The sequence below is a fragment of the Vidua macroura genome, chromosome 3 (genome assembly GCF_024509145.1).
Source record: "Vidua macroura isolate BioBank_ID:100142 chromosome 3, ASM2450914v1, whole genome shotgun sequence".
NCBI lineage: Eukaryota > Metazoa > Chordata > Aves > Passeriformes > Viduidae > Vidua > Vidua macroura.
Window position 1 is genome coordinate 73,464,118 of NC_071573.1, and position 21,845 is coordinate 73,485,962.

At 33.4% G+C, this 21,845-nt stretch overlaps 1 protein-coding gene across 1 annotated transcript in view; it reads right to left on the bottom strand.

The window, feature by feature from the left end:
* Positions 1–21,845, bottom strand: part of GRIK2 (glutamate ionotropic receptor kainate type subunit 2) — a 356,820-nt gene that overhangs the window by 157,026 nt on the left and 177,949 nt on the right. Inside the window, exons 8-10 of the mRNA XM_053973181.1 lie at positions 8,441–8,584; positions 7,091–7,198; positions 1,402–1,515 (exon numbers count right to left, since the gene is read on the bottom strand). Coding sequence (XP_053829156.1) covers positions 1,402–1,515; positions 7,091–7,198; positions 8,441–8,584 — 366 coding nt within the window. The remainder of the gene's footprint in view (positions 1–1,401; positions 1,516–7,090; positions 7,199–8,440; positions 8,585–21,845) is intronic.

Consider the following 21,845-nt stretch of genomic DNA (forward strand, 5'->3'; position numbering starts at 1 on the left):
TCCTAGGCAGGATATCCGGTACAAAGCAACAGCTTTATAGAGAGCATGGGAGGTCAATTGGACTTATTAACAAAATTTACTTGAAAATGCAGTAGTTTTTATATGTAGGAAATACATTATAGTGGCAAGAAAATTGACAGATTAATACTCTAGAAGACATGCTTTTAATATAAGAGAATATATGACATTCATTTACATTTCATTAAAAAAAAACCAACAAGGGATTATAAAGTTATAAACTAAATTAGAACTATAGTGTACCATTACTATAATTAATGGTACCAGAGGAAGTTGTGGTAAATCTGTGCTGGTCTTAGCATAAGAAAAAATCACATCTGAAAGTGAGTTCAGTCTGTTCCATTTTATATATCTGGTGTGTATTTTTCAATTAGTGAAATAAATGAAGCAAAGGATTTCAGAAGATTTTCTATCACTTGTAAACAGACCATATAAGCAGTGAAAAAGTTGCCAACTGGATGAAATTATATGACTTGTGTTACATAAAATGTTAAAAGCACACTGGCATTTGTGTCTATGCACCTCTAAAATTCATTCTAGTTTGAAATGTCATAATGTATGTTGGTAGGTAAAAGCTTCTTAACATAGTATGCAATCACCAGGAAGCAGATTTGTTTTTAATATCTGCAAATTCATGATAATGGTGGCAGCAGACAAACACACCTGAGAAACTTCTGGAAAGTTTTAAATATGCATTGAAATTAAAATTAGAATTTCAATATTATTGTGAGGAAATAAATGAACACTTATTTTTACATAAATAAATGTATTTATTTATAAATAAAAAATATCTCAGTCACTGCTGTGAATTTGTCAACAGTGAAAATAAAAAAGAAGTTTCTCAAATTGTTTCTTTTGGTCTAGTTCAAAGGATGAATCAAATAACTGTATGACTAAAAATTTCATCTCAACAATTGAGTAATAGCAATGCTAAATAAATGTTAAATACTTTGTACTTTCCTTTGAGGTGTTAGAATAGCAAACAAAAGCAATGAATTTTCGCTGGATAAAATCATCAGGCTACCAGACAAAACACATTTGAAAATCTATTATCTTTTGTGTTCTCATATGGCACAGAAAAAAAGCAGCTTTGTAAAGAAGAAAATATTTTAGTCAATAATAAGAAAAGTTAAATAACTAATCAATTAACATAACTCTAAAATTGGGATAACCTGCTCACAATTAAGGTAAGAGTAAACATCCATTGCTAGCTTATCAACTGGTGTTCATTCATGACACCATAAATTCCAAGTAATTCCAAGTAAATTCTAAGTAATGGTAACGCACACTGCAGACTGTTCATTATTATTGCAATTAGTGTGTCACGTTCTATCAGTTTTTCTGCATAACTGTGTTTCAGGAAAAGCAAATACAATTGCTTACCAAGATGGTAGTAACAATTAAAGAGCGATTGGACAAGGAATCTGTGATGTTTGCTGGTTTTCCTTTCTGATTCTCTGTCATGTTAAGGCCACTCAATGGATCCCAAGTTCCAACCTATAAAAGAGCAAATTACTGTGTAAATCACTCATTAGTTAAATTTCAGCATCTAGAAAAGAACACTTTAAGGAAAAACAGATTGCTACAGAGAGAAAAAAATTGATTGCTAATAATTATTATTAAATTTTGTTTCATTTTTCTCTATCATTACATTTAAAGTCTTCTTATTTAAAATATGATTAACAATACGTCAAATCATGTTTTATGAAGTGTGACATTAGGTGTAAAAATTATATAAAGAATATCTAAAGCTACTCTTAATACTTCATTTTCCATTTCTCAAGATAAACCACATCTGAAGATAACTTAACAGGCAGAAATTCATTTGCAGAGCAGAGAGCATTTTCTCTACAAAAGGATTTACCATTTTCTGTGATCAGAGAGAACAGCAGGACAAAATATGTTTTTGGGAAAAAGTAATGGAGAAGACAGAAACAGGCATTAACTTAATTAATTTACAGATAAATCTTCAACACATGAGTATTTTGACAATTTGTAGCACAGGTTCTTATATATTACTGATGTGTTTAGCTCCCAAATCACACAAATGTATTTTCAAAGCTGCTTCTTACAGAAAAGTTGTGCAAAAACAATGCAGTAAGTTAATTATTTTCTATTTGTTTCAGCATATTGCTTTAATTTTTAAGTAGCTTTTTCAAATGAATAGAATTGCCTGTGTGTTCTTACTAGAAAAGTTTAAAAGCCAAAAATGTAGGAAAAGTGCATCAAGGTAGTCTATAACCAAAATTCAAACAAGCTACAATTTAACTTGTTGCATTACATTTGTTTTAAACAAACTTACAAATTTTCCTAAAAAGTGAAACAGGTATTCATATACAGACTTTAGAGAGAACATTCACACAGTAAATATATTGTAAATATTGACTATATTGTCAAGCCCTCAATCTCCTGTTCTTATTTCCAATTCCCCTAAATGGCTAAACTATTCTGAAGCGACCATGCCAATCTGAATATTTTAACACTTATTATCCAAAGTACAGGATCCAAAACAGGTGTACCCATGAACATGTGCTCCACAGTGAGACAAAGAAAAATGACAGAAGGAATTAGCTTAGGCAAGAATCAGCTTATTTAACTTGAAACAATTCCAAGAGCTACATTCATCATTGAATATCACTGAGTATTCTGTAACATGGTAATTGTGGTGGTCGTCAAAGATACGGAATACAATTTCCCAAACTCATGTGAAGGGTTAAAAACTTGCATCCAAGCTACAACATATTTGACTTCCAGGTAACTATAAGGTTACTACAGTTCCTCAAAACCAGATATTCCCACCCAGCTGGACATGCTCACCCAGAATCACTTTGTAGCTCTGCAGGCTACAGAGGCCTTGATTCTGTATATTAACTGCTTAGCAATTGCTCAAACTGTTGAGCAAATGCCTCTGTTATCAACACTGTTTTCAGCTCAAATCCAAATCACAGTCCCATACAAGCATATATGAAGGAAATTAACTCTGTCCTAGCCAAAGCCATCAAAATATTTTACCATCCCCCCCATAAAAGAAGCACTGTACACTTGCGAAACTTAAAATGTGCTGAGTTTACATAAGCTCTAGAGCACTTTACAGAGATTCAGTCTCATGAGGTGCTAGTCCCAAAAATTCAGTAGCTTTCTCACTTCAGCATGTTTCAAAAGTGATTTATCTTCATGAATAGATAAATATACTTTCAAGTATTATTATTTTTGATTTTTCTTCAAAGTTCTCCTGTGAAAATTAACATTATTTTTGCTCTGAGTCAATCAAAACTGTGAATATGACTCACAGTGAAGTGCCACAAGAATTGTATTAGGAAGGATCATTGACTTTCTGCAGTGCTACCCACTGACTAAGCAGCCAGAATTGTGTTCAACTCTCAAAGAGTTGTCAAATTTATCTATACCTTCTTTATTTACTTTTGTAGAGTAATTAGTAAGAGTGGTGATTACATCAAGGAAATAATTATACTCCATTAGGAATAATAATATTCCTTCATATTTCTGTATTTCCCATTTGCAAATTGTTTATTTTCCTTTCTTCAGTAATATTAATATTCATGCCTTCTTTTCAAAATATAACGTAAATAACTTCAATACTTCTGGATACCACAGATTTACTACATCTTTCCTTTTTTTCCCCTCTCTGACTAAACCTGTTGTTTATGCCATTTACTTTTTTTTTCTCAGATCATTATTAAAGATACAAAATAAAACAAGATTTTACATTGATAAGCTGCACAATGAATTGTAACTAATTTTGTGTCATTTATGTTCATCCCATATCAAGGTTTCTGAGCAAGGCTTCAAGTCATTTGTAACATCTCTTATTCAGGATATGTGATTCTTCTTCAGTGACAAATTTTCATATCAAAAGTGATATTAAATTAAGGTATTTGTTATGTCCTTGAAGTATAAAATAATTCTCCTCACAATGCAGCCTCACTGTAAAGACTGATTGACTGCAATTTAAATTATAATTTATTATGCTGGAGTGTCACAGTTTTGGATTTCCACTGTGCTTAATCATGAATAGTTTCAGTCTGTCCAAAGTGACTGTAATAAAATTTTGTGGTATATTATATTAACAACACTCCAATCATCTCTTAATTTTGTCATGTTCATCTTACAAGGAGCTATCATTTTTGTCAGACATGAAATTTTATTTGGAAACACATACTTCTTATTGACTGATGCCTGATTATCACCTCTCATTCAAGAGTTTCAGGAATAAGAATTTTATGTAAAAGCTAAGATCACACATAGCATTTTTTTAAATCAGCGAGGAATTGTTCTGTTGTCACTGACTTCAGCAGTCATTGAACTTATAACACATGATTTAGGTACTTTCCCAGTTATACTGGTTACACTAACCAGGTAATTTATCTAGGACATTTTTGTACAAAATCTAAATTTTAAAAAAGTCTTCTAGCAATTCTTCACAATAAATCTTTTTTTTCCCCCATCCATCAATATTTTCCCTTCATGGATTACAGCTGTCCTTGACAGCTAAGGACAAACCAAGGACAAACAAGGACAAACTATTGTCCTTGACAAAAGAAATATTTCCCCCTTATTTGGAAAGAGGGTGGAAGAAATAATAACAGTTTACAGTATGGAAACCTGGCATAAGAATTCTGTGCACCATAATATGCATCTCTCCACCTTTTCTCATCCCACAAGTGGGAGGATGTACGGAAGAAAAGGAAAACAAAACCTGTTGAGCAACTCTTACCACACACAGAGAGATGTCTGACAAGATGGTTTGGGAAGAACATTGAAAACATACCAGATAAGAACAAAGACATAAAAAGGCTCCTGAAGGAAAAAGAAAATAGACAGAAAGGGCATAGAAAGAGATTAATAGGTACAAGGGAGAGAGATTAGATGGAAAGGGAAACAGGCAGGGAAGGTCTGGAGAGGGAGGAAAGGGGAAGGGAAAGGGGAAGGGAAAGGGGAAGGGAAAGGGAAAGGGAAAGGGAAAGGGAAAGGGAAAGGGAAAGGGAAAGGGAAAGGGAAAGGGAAAGGGAAAGGGAAAGGGAAAGGGAAAGGGAAAGGGAAAGGGAAAGGGGGACTAGCAGAAAGGAGACAGAAAGATGGAGTGCACATGTGGAGGGAGGCAGGAGACTGAGAGAAGGGTGACTCATCATCACTTTAACAGAATTAAGTCTTGGAGGAAAAAATCCTCAAAACTTTGAGACAACTCTTTTAAATAAAAGAACTGGCTAAAATGTACTTCTTCAACTAGGAAGTGTCCTGCTCCAAAATGTTATCATTCACTCTGGATTCAAGAAGAATAGGGTTTGTATTCTTTCATAATAATGAAGTTTTGTTCAAAGAGAAACTTTTCTCTGTGGGCATTGATTTATCTTTCTTGGTAAAATATGCCATATGTTTCATATGTTTAGTAAGCAATTCAATTGAATGTGCATACACTTGAATTTTTCTTTTCCCAATCTCATCTCCTTACACCCCAGAGAAACTGCTCTGGTTTTGCTCATATAGAGTAATTGATTCTTTCTGCTCGTTCCAAAGATTGCCAACACTTTTTGGTGAAAAACTAATATTATCACTTCTACTAATCATATGACCAAAATAAGCCATGAAGGCAGTAAAAGTATCTCCCTTTTCTATGAAAATCTTTCTATACAGCTCAAGCACATACTGGGCTTTTTAAACTATTGTTATGTTTCAAAAAGTATTTCTGTTTTTGTCTCTTACTTAACTTTCAATATAACTCTTTCCCAAGTTCCTTTTTTCTATTATGTATTTTAGAGTACTAGTGTATTTCCTATTGAATTTTATTGTCTTCCATATTTCTCTGTAGACCTTTTTTGCTTTATCTCTATATTTTTACTGATGTATATATATATATCCCAGTGTATTGTCAACTGAGATTTTATTTTCCAGAAATCACATGTTGCTTTGTGGTTCCCAAATGCCACCTAATGTTCTTAAAGCCATTCTAAATTACAAAGACTTCCTTTCCTGATTTTCAACGGTTGTCACTTACATGCAAACTCTTCAGCCACTGCTGACTTATTTAGCTATTACCATGACATTAATACTTCTAATTCTGATTCCAGTAAGAAAGACAGGTTGCGCTGCACCTATTCTACTTGTACACAATACTGATTTACTTTTCAACTCTAGTCATTACTATATACTCTTTTCCCTGGCTAAGTTGCCAGAGCTCACTTCATGGGACACTTCACAGGAGAAATCTACTGTCAGTGTATAGCTGAACATTTTAAAATATAGTTTAGTTCTTGAATCAAAGGTTTTCCACTGGACAACAAAAATGTTATTACCTATGTAAGTGTTTCAAGACAAGCTCATGGTTTCTGAGCTTTTACAAATCTTCCCAGTAAGAGAAAATTAATTTTCCAAAGCTAGTCTTGTGAGACAAAATTTTGGGTAAATATGTTGTTTATGCTATTTTCTCCATTCAGTGATTTACAGAAGAAAGAAAATGCAACTCTGAAGTATGGTCCCTTTCCTTAATTTCTGGTTTATTTGTGCCCACAATTATCACCTTGGGGCAATAGCTAATAGAACTTGATCTGAAGATGAAGGAAAACATCTTGCAGAACACTGAACACCAGATCTAAATGCAAACTACAAGGCAAATGCCAGTGGCAAAACCTTTGCCTGCTGATCACAACAATGTGAGACACTATATCTTCCTGCAATTGCTTCCTCATGGTAAGGTGGCGGGAGGGAAGATGATCTGATTTCAGATCATGATTGTGTCATATAGGCAGGCCAAATGTCTGTACATGCTTCCGGAGCTCTTAAGTTCAAATATAGACAGCATTAAGCTACATGGAACAAGTATTTCCCAATTCTTTGGTCTCTCACTCCACCTCTGTACAAGAAACATTAATGTCAGCAGACAGCTAAAATAGTCAGGATACCAATTCTTAAGTTTTTAGTACCACTTATAGAGACATTGAGTCGAAAGTAGGTACGCTGTTTTACATAACACAAGAAATACTATTATAAGTGTTTTTGGGGGTGAGTTTTGTTTTGTTTTGTTTCCCACCTCCTTGGAGTCAAATGTCTTACACACCTTTTCAAGACCTTCTTCCTTGAGGCTGATGACATCCAAGTCAAAATCTGTCCTTAAGCCATTTGTTTTGTTGAAAGTTATCCTGCCTGTGAGGCCTTCCCAGTGGGCCTGTGGAGAAAGAAAAAACAAACAATTTCTAGAAATAAATACCTCTTCCTTTATTTTATTTTATTTTCTCAGAAAGGACAAACTACTCCTGCCAAAATGGGATCATTAATTATTCATTTTATGTAAATAATTTACATTGTGGCTGATTTTTGGTTTTAAGTTTTTTTATTTATTTTTCAAAGTTTGAAATCAAACTTTCAGTCTTCATAGGCAATTTTAAAACTTTCCATATCAGGCAATACTCTTCTACTGAACGAGATAAAAGGCTGTTTTATTTTCATTCATGTATGCATTTCCCCTTCTGCTTCCCTACATACCTCCCCCTCCCCAGTCCCCAAGCCTCAATCTGTTTCATTAATGTTTGACTTAATTTTTTTTTCATCAGGAAATTTCATTCAAATAAAGGCTTACTTTTGGAAGATGCTCATTCCCCTGAAACCACACGGAGATAGCAAAAACTGAGGTCAGTGAGCCAGCCTTCCTAAGCTTATTCCTCACTTTTAATAAAGTGCAATAGCCTCATATTTTTATAACTTAAAATCTACCCTAGTTCTGAAACTATACAAAGTGGGAGAGAAAATGTAGGAAATAAAATTATCATCCTAGAAGGAACCAATATTGAAAAAAATACATTCCACTGCAAATGATTCTCCTCATCAGAATAATTTGTATATCTAGACTGAGAAGCACTGTATGAGGAGTTACAGTATGGGAGATTTGAATAGTCTACAGCGTTCACCTTTAGCACCTTAAATCTCCTAGCTTTACTACCAGTACCTATCAGTATCTAAACAGCACCTTGGGTAATCAAGGTGACATATAAAAATTCACCATAGAAAATGAAGAAAAAAAATTACTTTTAACCAAGAAGTAATATTAATTCCTAGCCCCAGTATTTAGTTGCCGAATTTCTCATAATCAATCCACACTTTAGAGTTTCAGGTGTTTGGGCTTTTATGCCACAAATGCTCCACACAGACCCAACTGTCTACAAACATAAGTTTTATTTACAATGCAGTTATTTCACCATTCCATATACTTTAGTTCAAAGTAATACTTCAGGAAAACCCACTTGCAAACAAAAATGCTGCCTTGCTTGTTAAACTCCTTATACATAACAAGTTGAGAGATGACCATCTACTGAAAAAAAAAAAAAACAAAACCAAAGGGAGTGAAAGCAAAAGAAAATGGGAATTGGGAGAAAAGAAAGCAGGGGAGCGGGGCCCTTTATTAGTGACTTACCTCCTTGATGAGACTCATAAAGCGTGTCCCAAAGCGCCATGGCTTGTGGCGGTTGCACTGCAGCGAACTGACGGTCATCTGTGGGAACTGTTGGACCGCCACCGACACCACGTGGACCGCGTCGTACATCAATGCTGCATCCGTCTGAAACAACAGCGGCACCAGAACCATCAGCACAGAGCAAGCACATGAGACAGGCCAGCAGAGAGAGAAGGAAACAGATTAGCACTGCTTGTTCTGCTAAAGGGGGAAAAAATGGTCCAGTTGCTTGTGCAGCACTGTGAAATTTAGCCTTGTTGACGTGTCAGGATCTTCAAGCAGTCTCAGCTTTTCTCTTTTTAATGCTGTAAAAAGGGCTCAAATAGCTACTTTTCAGGATCATGGGAGTACACTAGCAACTGATGAAACAAGTTACTTGTAAAAGCAGTATGTTAGGGAGTATATAAATCACTGTGTGCATGTTTGATTCAAGCTGGCTATTTTCATGAGTGATGCAAAAGAAAAAAAGGAAACAAGCTGAGAAAGCCTTAGCTGTAAAGGAAAGTGTACAGGTTCAGGAAGTAATGTTTTTTGTTTGAAATTACAGACAAGATTCCATCCCAACAGTACTCAGTTGAATCATTAATAATTTTTAATATTCATCAGTTCAAATCCCTATGGCAGATCTAATCCGTATCTTCAATAAATCAGAGGTAGATTAGAATTACATCAAAATGCATATTAATTTTAATAGTTTTCATGTCCCATCCTAAATAAATAGACTTAGACATAGTGTTTGCTAAGAAATGTTGTATTAGCAAAGGACAGAGACAGCCTCTCAGTACACACTGTCATGCTGTATAAGGAAGTGATATCTCTCTCCTCTTCTTCTTGATAAACAGCGGCCTGGAAACCTCAGAACCAAAAGCACGAGAGGACCTTAGATTCAGCTGGTGGAAATGAGTGCTACACCATCTGCTCAGCATACCTTAGAGAAAAAGGACCTATTTCCCCTTCTCATTCACGTAATTAGTGAGCTGTGAAATTAGTTCTTTAATGGATAGGAAACCTGGAGATTATTGCACTTGTCACAATACAATACAATGCAATACAAAATGAGCTTATATAGTGCCTTTCATGCAAAGGCATCCCGAGGCTCTTTACTATAAAACTAAACATAAAAATGCAAAAATATTCTACCATTATAGCCCATAAGCTACTGTTAAAGAGAAAAATACACACTCACATTTAAATGGCTCTCCCAAGGAGAGATTTCAGAATTCAAACAGAAATAAATCCTAATTTCAAAAAAGCCAGCATAAGAGGTTTCAGTGATCTTAGGCTCCAAACAGTTTGTGCAGGGGCTCCAAATCAGTCAGAAAATATTTTTGCTGCCAAATTGTTCATTATCTTCAAGGCATTAAAGTGCTTTTAAGGAAAGCTGATATTTGACAAGGAGGCAGTTAAACACCAAAAAGGTGGAATTATATGCTGAGTAAGCGTCATGCCAAGTTTAATATTCTAGAAGCAAGACTTGGCAGTAGTTGAAGTCTAGACAACAGCTTTTTAAATAAGTACAACACATAAATCTGACTCAGAAATGCAAACTGGTTTTTAAATCAGTTTAATTTCTAAAACTGTAGTCCTTCTACCAATGAAGGAAGATAGAAATTGCTATGAGAGTTTAGCAGAAATATCCCACACAGAAGCAATCAGAAATTCAACACCAGGAGCAACTGATTAATTAGATGCAAATTTGGAAGTAGAACTGTTAAGACTCATCAGAAGAAATCAAATGGACATTATGCCAGATATAGAACAATATGGCTTTCTGTCAAATCCTATAAGCCGCTGAAGTGGAAATCTGTAGGATGACAAAAAACACCCAAAGATGACAAAGGCCCATGATAAGCTCCAGCAGATATATGTTGGAGGCACTGGTACAGGCTGTTCAGAGATGTTGTGGATATTCCCATCACTGTGAATGTTCAAAACTAGTTTGACTGGAACTCTGAGCAACCTGGTCCATGGCAGGCAGGGCTGGGGTTAGATGATCTTTAAGGTTCATTTGAACCGCTTAACATTCTATGATTCTGAAAATATGTTCTCAAAATCTATTCATCAAAGGCAAAGCAAATGAGGAAAGAAATGCAATAGTGTAATATCCATAATTCAGTTGACAAGCCCTGTCCTATCAGATGGATAAATCTGAATCTACATCTACCAGTTACTACTGTAATTTATATAAAGTTACAAACACATCATAAATTAAGGATATCTAGATTTTCATGCAAAGACAATTATGTTGCTAAAATTCTTTTAAAAAGTCTGAACAGTTCTTTAAATATTCTAGAAGAACATGTCTTATTCAAACTAAAACAGAAGTAAAAAATTAACCTTGATACATAGTATTCTTATTTTCTAATCAGTTTTGTATCAAACTGAATTGGTTCATTAAAAATTTCAATGGAAGGTATTGTACAGTTCACTTAAAGCACAGCATGAGCCAAGCTTATTCTGATGATTAGTAAAGTATGCATATACTTCATTACATTTTAGTTCTTATGCTATCTTTGCCTGCATATTATCTGAATAATACTTCTGCAGTAAGTAGAATAGCTTATAATTTTCATATGCAGCTCATTATTCTCTTTAAGATCATCTTTGTCTTCTTATCTTTAGTCAGTAAATTTTTATCCTTGTGAGATAAATCCAACTACATTTAAAAGTTTAAACTGTTCATAGGGTTTTGCTTAGTGTCTGATGGTCACTAATGTATTCTGAAAAATTTTGTGCATTAATTGAAATGATTCATATGTTCTTTCAAGTATGACTTCCTTAGCTGAATCAAGAATGAAGAGAAACTGCAAATGCTCAGAAATGTATACCTGCATTTGTTTCCTAGGTGACCATGACAAAAGCATTCAAAAAATGCATAGAAGTGAAAGAACACTTTCACATTTTATTGACATAGTCCTTGAAAAGGTGTGAACACATTAAAAGCAATTCATATAAAGTCTCTAATCCATTGTGAAACTTATTTCATCATATAAAATAAATACTTTTTGTTACTGTCTGGATTTCAGATCATAGTATCATGTGAAACAAACTTAATTCAGACTGACTGTGGTCACTGGTTTAAGTGTTAACATGCCCATTTCATACCACAACAAGCTTTTCTTGCTAAGCACTTGGCCTTCCACAACTTTAGAAAAGAATGAGAATGTTGCATTCCTGTTTGGCAAAAAGAGTATAAGTACACAAGGCAGACCATGTTCCATAAGGAATGAATTTTCCATTGGCCCTTAAGAAATGTATTTTATTTCTCACACAAGAGTAATGCCCTGGATAGAACACTAGATGCAAAGTCAGGTTGCTAGATTTGGGTTTTTTTTACTCCCAATATATCCAGTTTATTAGTAGTCAGGACAGAAATGATGTAGTACAATTTGGAGAGTAAGAACACCAGCTGTTCTTCTTTAATCTAAGAACCTGAGTAAGTAGTAGATACTGCAGGTACAATGAGCAGGACAGTTTAATCAAATCTCCTTCCCCAGCATAACCATTTTAGGGAAAAGGAACATTACTTAGTCATCATTGCACAGTAAAGATTTACAGTGGAATACCTACTCATTTCAAAACCATCAAATATGTCCTATAATGACCTTAGCCTATGAAGCAGTATTTCTTTGATAGTTGCTTACTCTTATATTTAGTGACAATTTAACACACAATACATCATTATTAGTTAGAAAACCTTGACTAAATGGCATAATTCATAAACAAAGAAAACATTTCCTTTTTTTGTTCTTCCACCTGCCTTTCATTTTTCCCCGTATTTTAGGTTATTTCCATTGTGAGCACAGTGAACAGAAGTAGCTATGTGTCCAAGGTTTTTCTTTTATTATCATTATTTTCCTTTGAAGACTGATTTTCTTATAGAAGCTTCGTCTACTTCCTTCCTTTTGAAAAACTTAAAAAACATGATGTGCGGAAAGTCTAACAACACTTAGAAGTCAAGAAGCAAAGACTACCTACAGTGCAGGAGAGGTCTCTTTACTGGCACTATTACCTTCCTTAGAGTTTGTCCTGTTTGATAAAAAATTAAAAAGTTGAATTAAAAAATTATTGGATATAAACTACAGAAACAATGATAGGTTACATATAAAAATAAGATTATTTTTACTTATGAAAATCTGTAGTTTCTTTATTATAGATTCTACTAATGCTTGATCAGAAAATTTTAAGAGCGTGATCTCGAATTTTGTTAGGACAACATTATTTTAACCCACAAAACAGAGTAACTAGGAACATAAGAACTTTTTCCCTCAAATTCTTATATAATGTGGTGCCAATGGTGCTAATATCACTCTACTAAATTCACTACATATTCTTGATCAGATGCCTCCAAACTCTACTTTCAAATCTGCCCTACAAAGACATTTTTCAAGAAGGTCCAGAACAAGAGATTAATATTGAAGAAAGAAATTTTTATTTGTCTTTCGCAGGTGTGTTAAAGAACAGAGAAATGAAGCATGAATGAAAAATATTACAAAACAAACAAAAAAGCTCTTATAAACCCAATAGGAGTCATTCTATCTTACTGATAGATGTGTAAGTTGCATTAGATTTAAATATCTTTAACAACCATTATAAGAACTCCTGCACAAGCCCATCAACAAAAGACATTTCAGTTAGATGATGCCTGACAAATGCAGGACTATGCACACAAATTCCAGAGACCAAACATACTACTACTACTCACAGAAAGCTCTCCCACACTCGAGGCAATTATAACAAGTGAATGAAATTAAGGAGAAATGGCTTGCCAAACTAGTTCCTCCCTTCCTCAGCTAATAAAATCTATTGCCCCTGAAATCATTTCAGTTAATTCTCACTTGCTAACACATCCCACAAAACCATTTTGCTAAGTGAGATTTAATAAATCTTTCAGTCTGGGATTAAATTTTACTGTTTTATGAACTGTTAAATTGCATTGTATGCTTATTAATGCTCATGTTTTCTTACTTCTTGACACATTCCTAATTCCACTCTAGGGTACAATTATGAAAAGAGTACAGATATGTTTTTTCACCCCCAAAAATGCATTCCAATAGGGAAAAAGATATGAACACCAGTAAGCTATAAACAATGTTCATCTAACTTTAAAAAAAATCAGTTAGATTTTTTTTCAAAATACTCTAGTATTTTAAATAATACATAGCTGATTAAATTATTTTTTTAACTTTTAGTGGTCTAATGAATTTTGTCAGGGGGTTGGTTTACAGTGATTTTAAATAGAGACAAAACAGATGGAAGTTATTTTCCCCATCACCAAAATTTAAGCTCCAAACAAAGCCAATTATTTATTTCTTATATTATCAAAGAAGAATTTACACTAACAAAAATTATTTGCCATTTTTTAATCTAGAAAAAGTGAAGTACTCAGGTAATTTTACATTTTAAAGTGTAATTTTTTCTTACACAAAAAGGCAATAGAAAAGAAAGGATTTCCTCTTTTGCCTCAATGCCTCCTAGTTTGATGTACAGTTTGAATTGAATAGCAAAGTGGAACATGAACAATCACAAATTTTTAGAAAATTCCAAGAGAAGAAAGGAATAGGAAAAGCATTCCAAACGATAGAGATATGGTTTCCACATTTCTTATCATTGCATTGTCATTATATAGGAAAGCGTGTACATTCTTTTATTGACAGTATAAGCACATATTTCCTGACATAAAAGTTTGAAGTGGTAGAATATTTTTCATCTCTCAGAACATTCTTAGACAGTAATGCCATTTAATAGAATTTTTAGGTGTAAAGAAACTGGAAGTATATGAAAATCAGTTAGCTTGATTTTAACTCATTACAGGTGAAACTTTCAGAGACCTTGAAATTTTGTCAGAAATAGACACAGAAAATCTGTTTAGCAAGTAGTTTACATATTTCCCTGAAATAACAACAGCAGAAGTATTTCTTCCATCTGCTTGATCTTTGATTAAGACAAGAATTTCATTTTAGCAAATAAAAGGTTAAAGATTTAGAATATAACCTGAAGTGAATAGGAAAATTTTGAGTTATTTTTTCTGACAAGGACACCTTGTCATTCTTATGAAGCAAAAGTTTAAATCTTAACTATGAAAAACAATTTAGTTTAAGGGAATAAGAAATGTTAAGGAAACTTCTCTGTCCGACCAGTCACTCACACCACCTGAGCTGAGACAGAAGTCCCTCTGCAGCCACACCACAAATCATTCAGCCTATATGGTGATCTGCATTTATCTGGAATAATGGAATAAACACTAACAGAATGGCAACTGTGGGCTGGGGGTTGTGGGAAGGAGAGGGAAGTAAAAAAAAAATATTTCTAATTACATTCTTTTGAAATGTATATCTTAGATATTCTATTTGTTGTGATTTGATCCTGTAGATATTTCATCATGTCACTAACTATGTATTCAAGAATAAAATTACCTTCAATATATTGCTTGCAATAGCAAAAGTCAGCTGACTGCATAAACCTTTGCAGAATGTGCTTATAATATACAATTAGGAACAAAATGTTATGATGTTTTTATTTAAGTTCTATAATTTTATATATATATATAAGTTTCTACATATCCTTAAAAATGAATGCAACATTTCCAGGTGAAAGATATTCTGAAGTACTTTCTCAGCCTTCCTTCTGAACTTCAGAAATTATGGTATCAGCTATATATTTTATTTTTTTTTTTTGTAACAAAATACCCCATCACACTCTTATATACCTTAGGGACAGATAGTAAAAACCTAATTACAAGGAACAATGGGTCATTATTTGGTCTTTGGTAGTCTATTTCCTTTCATCTGTTCTCAAATTCAAAAAATCAATATGATTGTGATCACTGCAACTCCATCAACCACATCCACAAAAAAAGACCTGGCTGGTACAATTATATTAGCTCAGCATTCAAGACGTATCAAACCACATGAAAAGTCCTTCTGCACGAGCAATTAATAACTAATTACAGAAAGATCTTACTCAGCATGCACAGTGAATACCTTTGTATCCACATGCAACAAGTACACCTGGCAATGAAAATAAGAGGCATAAAGATAGTATAACACAGAGATTAAATGTAAATGTGATCAAAAATAAAGAGAAAACCCCACACATTTAAAGAATGAACCTCTAAATATCTATTTTTCTACCCTGTAATAATAGTACAATGTTTGAGGATTTCAGACCTTTCACATCTTCAAGTTTTGTAGGTAAAATGACAAAAATAAATATATATTGGTGATTTTGAATGCAGATAAAAGCGTTATGAGTATCATAATAAATTTCATTCTCCTGCTTTAAATTTATCTTTTTTTAGAAAGGACTAATGATACAGACTTTAATATCTTCAGCAAAAAAGATGATTATATGTACAGCATTGCAAAGTTCAGGTTTGCAAGAGAAAACAAATTGTTAAGCAGTATAAAACATAAGTAACCCATGAAAGAATATACATTTATTTCTAAATAGAAATCTTCTTTATGCCAGTCTTTTATAATTCTTTAATTAATTTATGTCTTAAGGCTCTGTTCTAAATAAGTAATGTTTTTTTTCTTTTGAACTAACATCCCCTAAAAATCAGTAAAGAAAAAGGTATTAAAAGACACACTGCAGGCCTGTGACTTAAAAAATCAATCTTTTTTTAGATTTTAAAAGTAGATATTTTATGTGGGGATTTTTTTGCCTTTGAGATTGTTTAGAGGTTTGGAGTTTTTTGGTTTTGTTCTTTTTCATTTGAGAAGCATATTTATTTTTGGATTCTCTATTGTCTTTTTCATAAAACTTTGATCAGCTTGTCTGTTATATGCAGATGATGGTCTAGACAGATTACAGAAAATCAAATTGATCTTGAAATATTACTCTTTTTTTCTTTGCCATTGTGCCTCAACCAACTGCCTTTCACTGTATAATTACTTTTTCATTTCAGTGAAGTTCTCTGTTAATTAATATTTATTTCCGAAAAAACATTTTTATCATGTTATGATGCTAGTTGTAATAATCAGATTCTCATAAATTGTTGGTTCCAGCTTCACAGAGTAGACACAGAATTAAATACATTGACAAATTTTCATTAGACACATTTTGTTTCTGCTTACATTAAGGCAATTTATTCAGTGATTGAAAAGCTGCCTTCTGATTTGTGACACTACTTTTCTGGGCTATCTTCTAAAATTGCCCTCATAAAAGAAGCTATCATTGACTATTATTCTAATATATTAGCCCACAAAAATTTACCTAATTTAAGAAGAGCTTCAAACTGTGGTGGTTCAAGCAAAGCTGAGTATCTTTTAATGGGAACCTCCATGGCTAATGAGGACAGATGCCTTGACAATGAAAGCTTATTTGAAATTTTAGGTACTTAAATATGCTTGAATAGCAAAGCACACAGACACTAATAGTATATTAAAAATAAGGCTATATAAATAAACAAAGTAAGATAAAGAAAAATTGTTGTGTGGGGTTTATGTATATGAACTTCTAAAAACTTACAATTCACTTGTAGTAGTAATTCAGTGCTAGAAGGAATACAAGCTTATCAATCAGAACTCAGACTGATATTGCTATCATGTTAGACATAGATGCTCTTCTGGTGAAAATAAGAACCAACTACAGTCTTCATAGTGATCAGGAGTTTTTTAATATATATTTGAAACTTGGTACATTCAATAAAATTTGTAGCAATATACAGAATTCAAATTCACAGTGATCCATCCTGAAAATTTTGGAACTCTCTCTAAGTGCAGTTCACTTTCAAAGGGATATTTATATCATAAAGCCAACTGATAGCATATTATTTTCATAATTACTAAACCAAAAATAGGAATTGAAAAAACTGAATATTCTTCCAGCTTTTTCAATACTCCATCAGGATTCCATCCATCAGGGTAACAGTCAAATTATTTCACTGCATCTAAATCTACATTTAAAAATAAAAATGTGTCCAAGCTTATGCAGAAGTATTAAGAACTTCTTTGCATGTCTCTGACTAATCTGATGACAATTTATTTTTCCTGAAATGTACATGTACCTCTTAACTATGCTTAAGCAAGATATAAAAACATATTTTTCATACCATTTATCTTATTTTTCAGAACATTGTCCATGTCTGAAATTGAAGACTGTGAGAAACAAGAAAGATGAGAGAAGAGAAAAAAAATCAAGGAAATATAGAAGTATTTAATCTCAGTATCACAAGGAATCCTAGTTTTCTCATTCATATTCACAAACTCTCCTAACCAAACAGCTTTTGACAGGTACAGCAATATATTAGTCTTGTCCCTAAAACTAAATGGAAGAGATTATTTATCAGGTATGGAAATTTACAGGAAATAACATAATATTTTTATGCTCCCTGGATAGAGAGCAAACTCAAAATATTGTGCCACAAAATTAAAATCACAAAGGATCATGTTTCACCCAGATGCTTAATGTTATTGATAGTAAAAGGGAGATTTGGGGAGTTAGAAGGAAAATTAAGCTTAGTAGGCCCTGGGAAAATACACAAGGAAAGTATAGGTCTTGTACTTGCTAGAACTGCACCTGTGTAGCTAGTACATGATAAATGGTATAATTGTTAGATGTGATGATTGTTTAGTAATTAGATACAATTACTGTTTAATCATAAGAATAATCATGAGAAACTGTGGTCAGGGGCTTGAGAAAGACCACGAGAAACTCATGATTGAATATAGTCAATGTATACAATAGAACAATATAAGTTTAATAATTGATATGTAAGTTATATAACGATAGAATATAAAATACATTCAGCTCGAAAGCCATGTTGGAGTCAAATTTGGGTCTGTAGCCCTGATTCCCATAGCTCTACAATAAAAGCACCTGCATATAATCATATTCCGTGATTATGTGTGTTCCTGAATGCTAACATTATGGTCTTATCCAAACAGGCTGTTGTGCAAAGACTCCTACACAGAAATAAACCCAATCAGGTTAAAAATTTTATCATCTTACTTTCTTCATCTCCTAGTTCCTATAAAAATTTTCATGGACAGTGGAATGATACATATTCATAGAAGGAAAATTGTTTTTCCTGAAGCTGTTAATCTAAAATGTTAACTTCTGCCCTTGATTAAAAAAAAAAAATCCAGATATCATAGATTGCAGTAAATGTCATGGCTAACAAAAACCTTTCCTAACTGGTCATGAATAGGTCAAGGCAGCAGGCAGCACAAAAATGATACCTGCAAGACAGTAGTTTCTTCCTTTAATGTGATTATCTATTTCATCTCCTATTCTAATGAAATTGGGAAGGCCTGAGTAATCTAAAGCTCAAAAGGTAGCTATTTTAAAGTCTCAAAGTTATTAGCAGTTGATTTCTTTACAATTTTTAATCTAATATTTAATTAAAATTGCAACAAAAAATTATCAGTTATAAAAATCACAAAAAGTCTTTTGAGTTCCAAGGAGGTACAACTATTTCTAACTTGTCAGAAAGAAAGTAACATCAGAGGATTATTTCTGCAGAAAATTATTCCTGTATAAATTCTTTATATTGAAATATCTGAGAAGAACCAGTCTATCCATACAGTGTAGTAACTTAAGAACCTCAAGCTCACAGAGCTCGAGTTCGCCAAAAACACTGACAGTGTTACAGTGAAATCTGACACCAGAGTAGGACAAGAACTGCCAAAGCATAAGTAGGAAGCACCTTTTAATCACTTCTCAATTCTCATAACTTCTTTTTATGTTTTCCATAGAACTGCTAACTTTCTAAATGATGTGGAAGAGTTTTCCTCTTGCAAGTGTGTTTCCACAAAGAAGTTGATGTATAAGAGTCTGTTTCCATAAACATTTAGCTAAATTAATTTGATTGAAATCAAATGCTTTTAACAGGCTTGTTTTGGTATTTTAAATAAGTATTAAACCTATATTATTTACTTCCCTTTCTCTATATGGCCTTTTCTATGTCGATTTTTGCTTTAGTCTGTCACAAAAACAACAGTTGCCCACTCATTTCCCTCTCATTAAGGTTTGTTCTCACAATAATTTTTGAAGCCTTCCTTACTGTGAAATACTTGCCACAGATTTTACTTTTGAACAGCAGTAAGCTTTTGAAGTGACTCTCCTGATGTGCGACGCCACAGAGCAGTGCTCTGGTGCACATCACAAAGAGGTCTCATAATGGATAGGCTCTCTTAAAATAAAATTCACTGAAAGATGTGATTGAGGGCTGTGCTTTATGTGCTCCATCTGCTAATTGGCTTTGTCCAAAGGAATGGACTAGCAAGAGTCTGAAGCAAAGTAGTTGGAAATAGAAGAGTACGAAATAAGTGCCAGGTTTTTGGCACCAACAGCTTTGCTTTATGAGGCTGCCTCCAATGGGCCTTTTCACTTGCTATTGTGGCCACATCATAACTAAATTCCAGTGATGACTTGAGAAAATCTAGTGCCATCTTCAGGTTTATTCACTTTTGTCACTATTCTGAAAATATTAATCTTATCTCTACACCATCTCTAATTCAAGTCTGCAAATCCTGCCCCTGTTTACTCAAGGGAAAAACCACCCCTGATTTGAAACAAACAAATAAAAACTGTTCTGCCCTGAAAGGATGGCAGCTACTCATTTAAAGTATGACAAAATGAAAAAATAATAAAGTTTTTTCAGCTTTACAGATATGAAGAATGGAGAAGCAACATGTATATGCAATTTATTTATAGAAGACAATAGCTTTTTATAGTGGTCAAAAGAGGGTTGGGTTGGAAGTCATTTGTCAGTCTGCACAAACACATGAGTATTGAAGATAGGAATGGTTGCCTTTGGCTCTAACTGTTAAAAACTAGTTATCCATCTTCATCTAAGTCTTCAAGGAGCTTCTCTTGGTGGGCAATCGATACTGCATTTGCCACAATAGCTCATTTAATTATTTTCATCCTAAATATCCTGTCAGCAGGGGGAAGTCTTCCTGATTTTAATTAATTTTGAGATCATTGATTTTTTTGCCTTTTCCTTTCCTGTGGTTACACATGCAGACACAAAGGCACAGACACAGACTTTTAGCCTGCAGGCTATGTAAGATGTATGACAAGTCCTTGGTGAAAACTCTGAATGTAACTGTAGTATACCTAGGTGACATGCAGCTTTACTTTTAAATCTTTAACCTTCAACTGCTGCAAATGAGCCTCTGGCATCTAAACCTAGTTGGACAAAACAATAAGTTGAAAAGCATGTTTGCTAAGGAATTTTCAATTAAAGAATCTTTAAATCAATAGGCAGTAAGGATATCACAGCCACAAGCCTGCTATAACTTACAGAGCAACACAAAGACAGAAAATAGAAGTCAGAGAACTGAAAATAGTAGTGGATATCATGAACTTACATTATCTTTGTAAATAAAGATGTAGTAGTGATGGATATCATTAACATCCAAAATAAAAGTGGTTTTGGCTCTAGAGTGCTATGTATGCTAACTAGTAGAAACCAACAAGACAGAATGTGAGTCATTCAGAGCAGAGTCTTAAAATTTGTAAAACACAAGCTCAAACAGAAGTTAAAGAAAAATGGTTTAGTCTGCACACCTTAAGAGAATAATGCATCTTCTACATGAGAATCCTTGCTTCCCATTCTCAGAGAAAACTGTTAACCCTGTTAATCTCTAGATTGTAAATGGGTGAGATGATTGCTCTTGTGACCCCCAGCAAAAGCCTGGGAATCAGGAAATGGAACTCAGACAGAAGTCCACTTTTTCTCTTAGAGTAACATTAGTATTTCTGTATAAAAAGTGTTGACAATCAGGTAACAAAATAATATTTTGAACCCCCCAAAAAGTTAAATTGCTTCTTGGTCTGTATATAGATCTGCCTGCATCAGGGATACTCCTGCATAAGTAAACAGGCTCAATAAGAAAAAGGAAGTTTCCATTTTAAAAAACCACTCAAAAATATGAATAGCTGAAAAATTGTATATCTGGAGTATAAAAAATCAGATGGATTAATTTCAGTCATATGTATAGCTTGTAATCCCATCTGTGCCGCTTCCACATTTTTAGGAAAAGGAGAGGGGGGAAAAAAAACATCGATCTGCAGTAAATAAATTGGCAACTACACTAATGAAGAATAATTAAAATCTACATACATTCTAGAGTGGTTAAAAACCTCTTCATAGCTCAACTGCAAGAGATGACATTTTATTTGTAGCTAATAATAAAGCAGTTATATATGATTATTCTTATTTAACATGGCACGGAATAGTTGTGGAATTACTTTAGCAAAAAGAATATCATTTCACAAGATGTCAATACATCAGAAACAAGGCAAAAAGACAAGTTTCATTTTAATGCCACTGTACAAGAAACAGAATTTTCTGGATCAACAAATGTCAGAAAAGATACAGTATTGCAGAAGAGAAATTAGAGCAACATTAAAG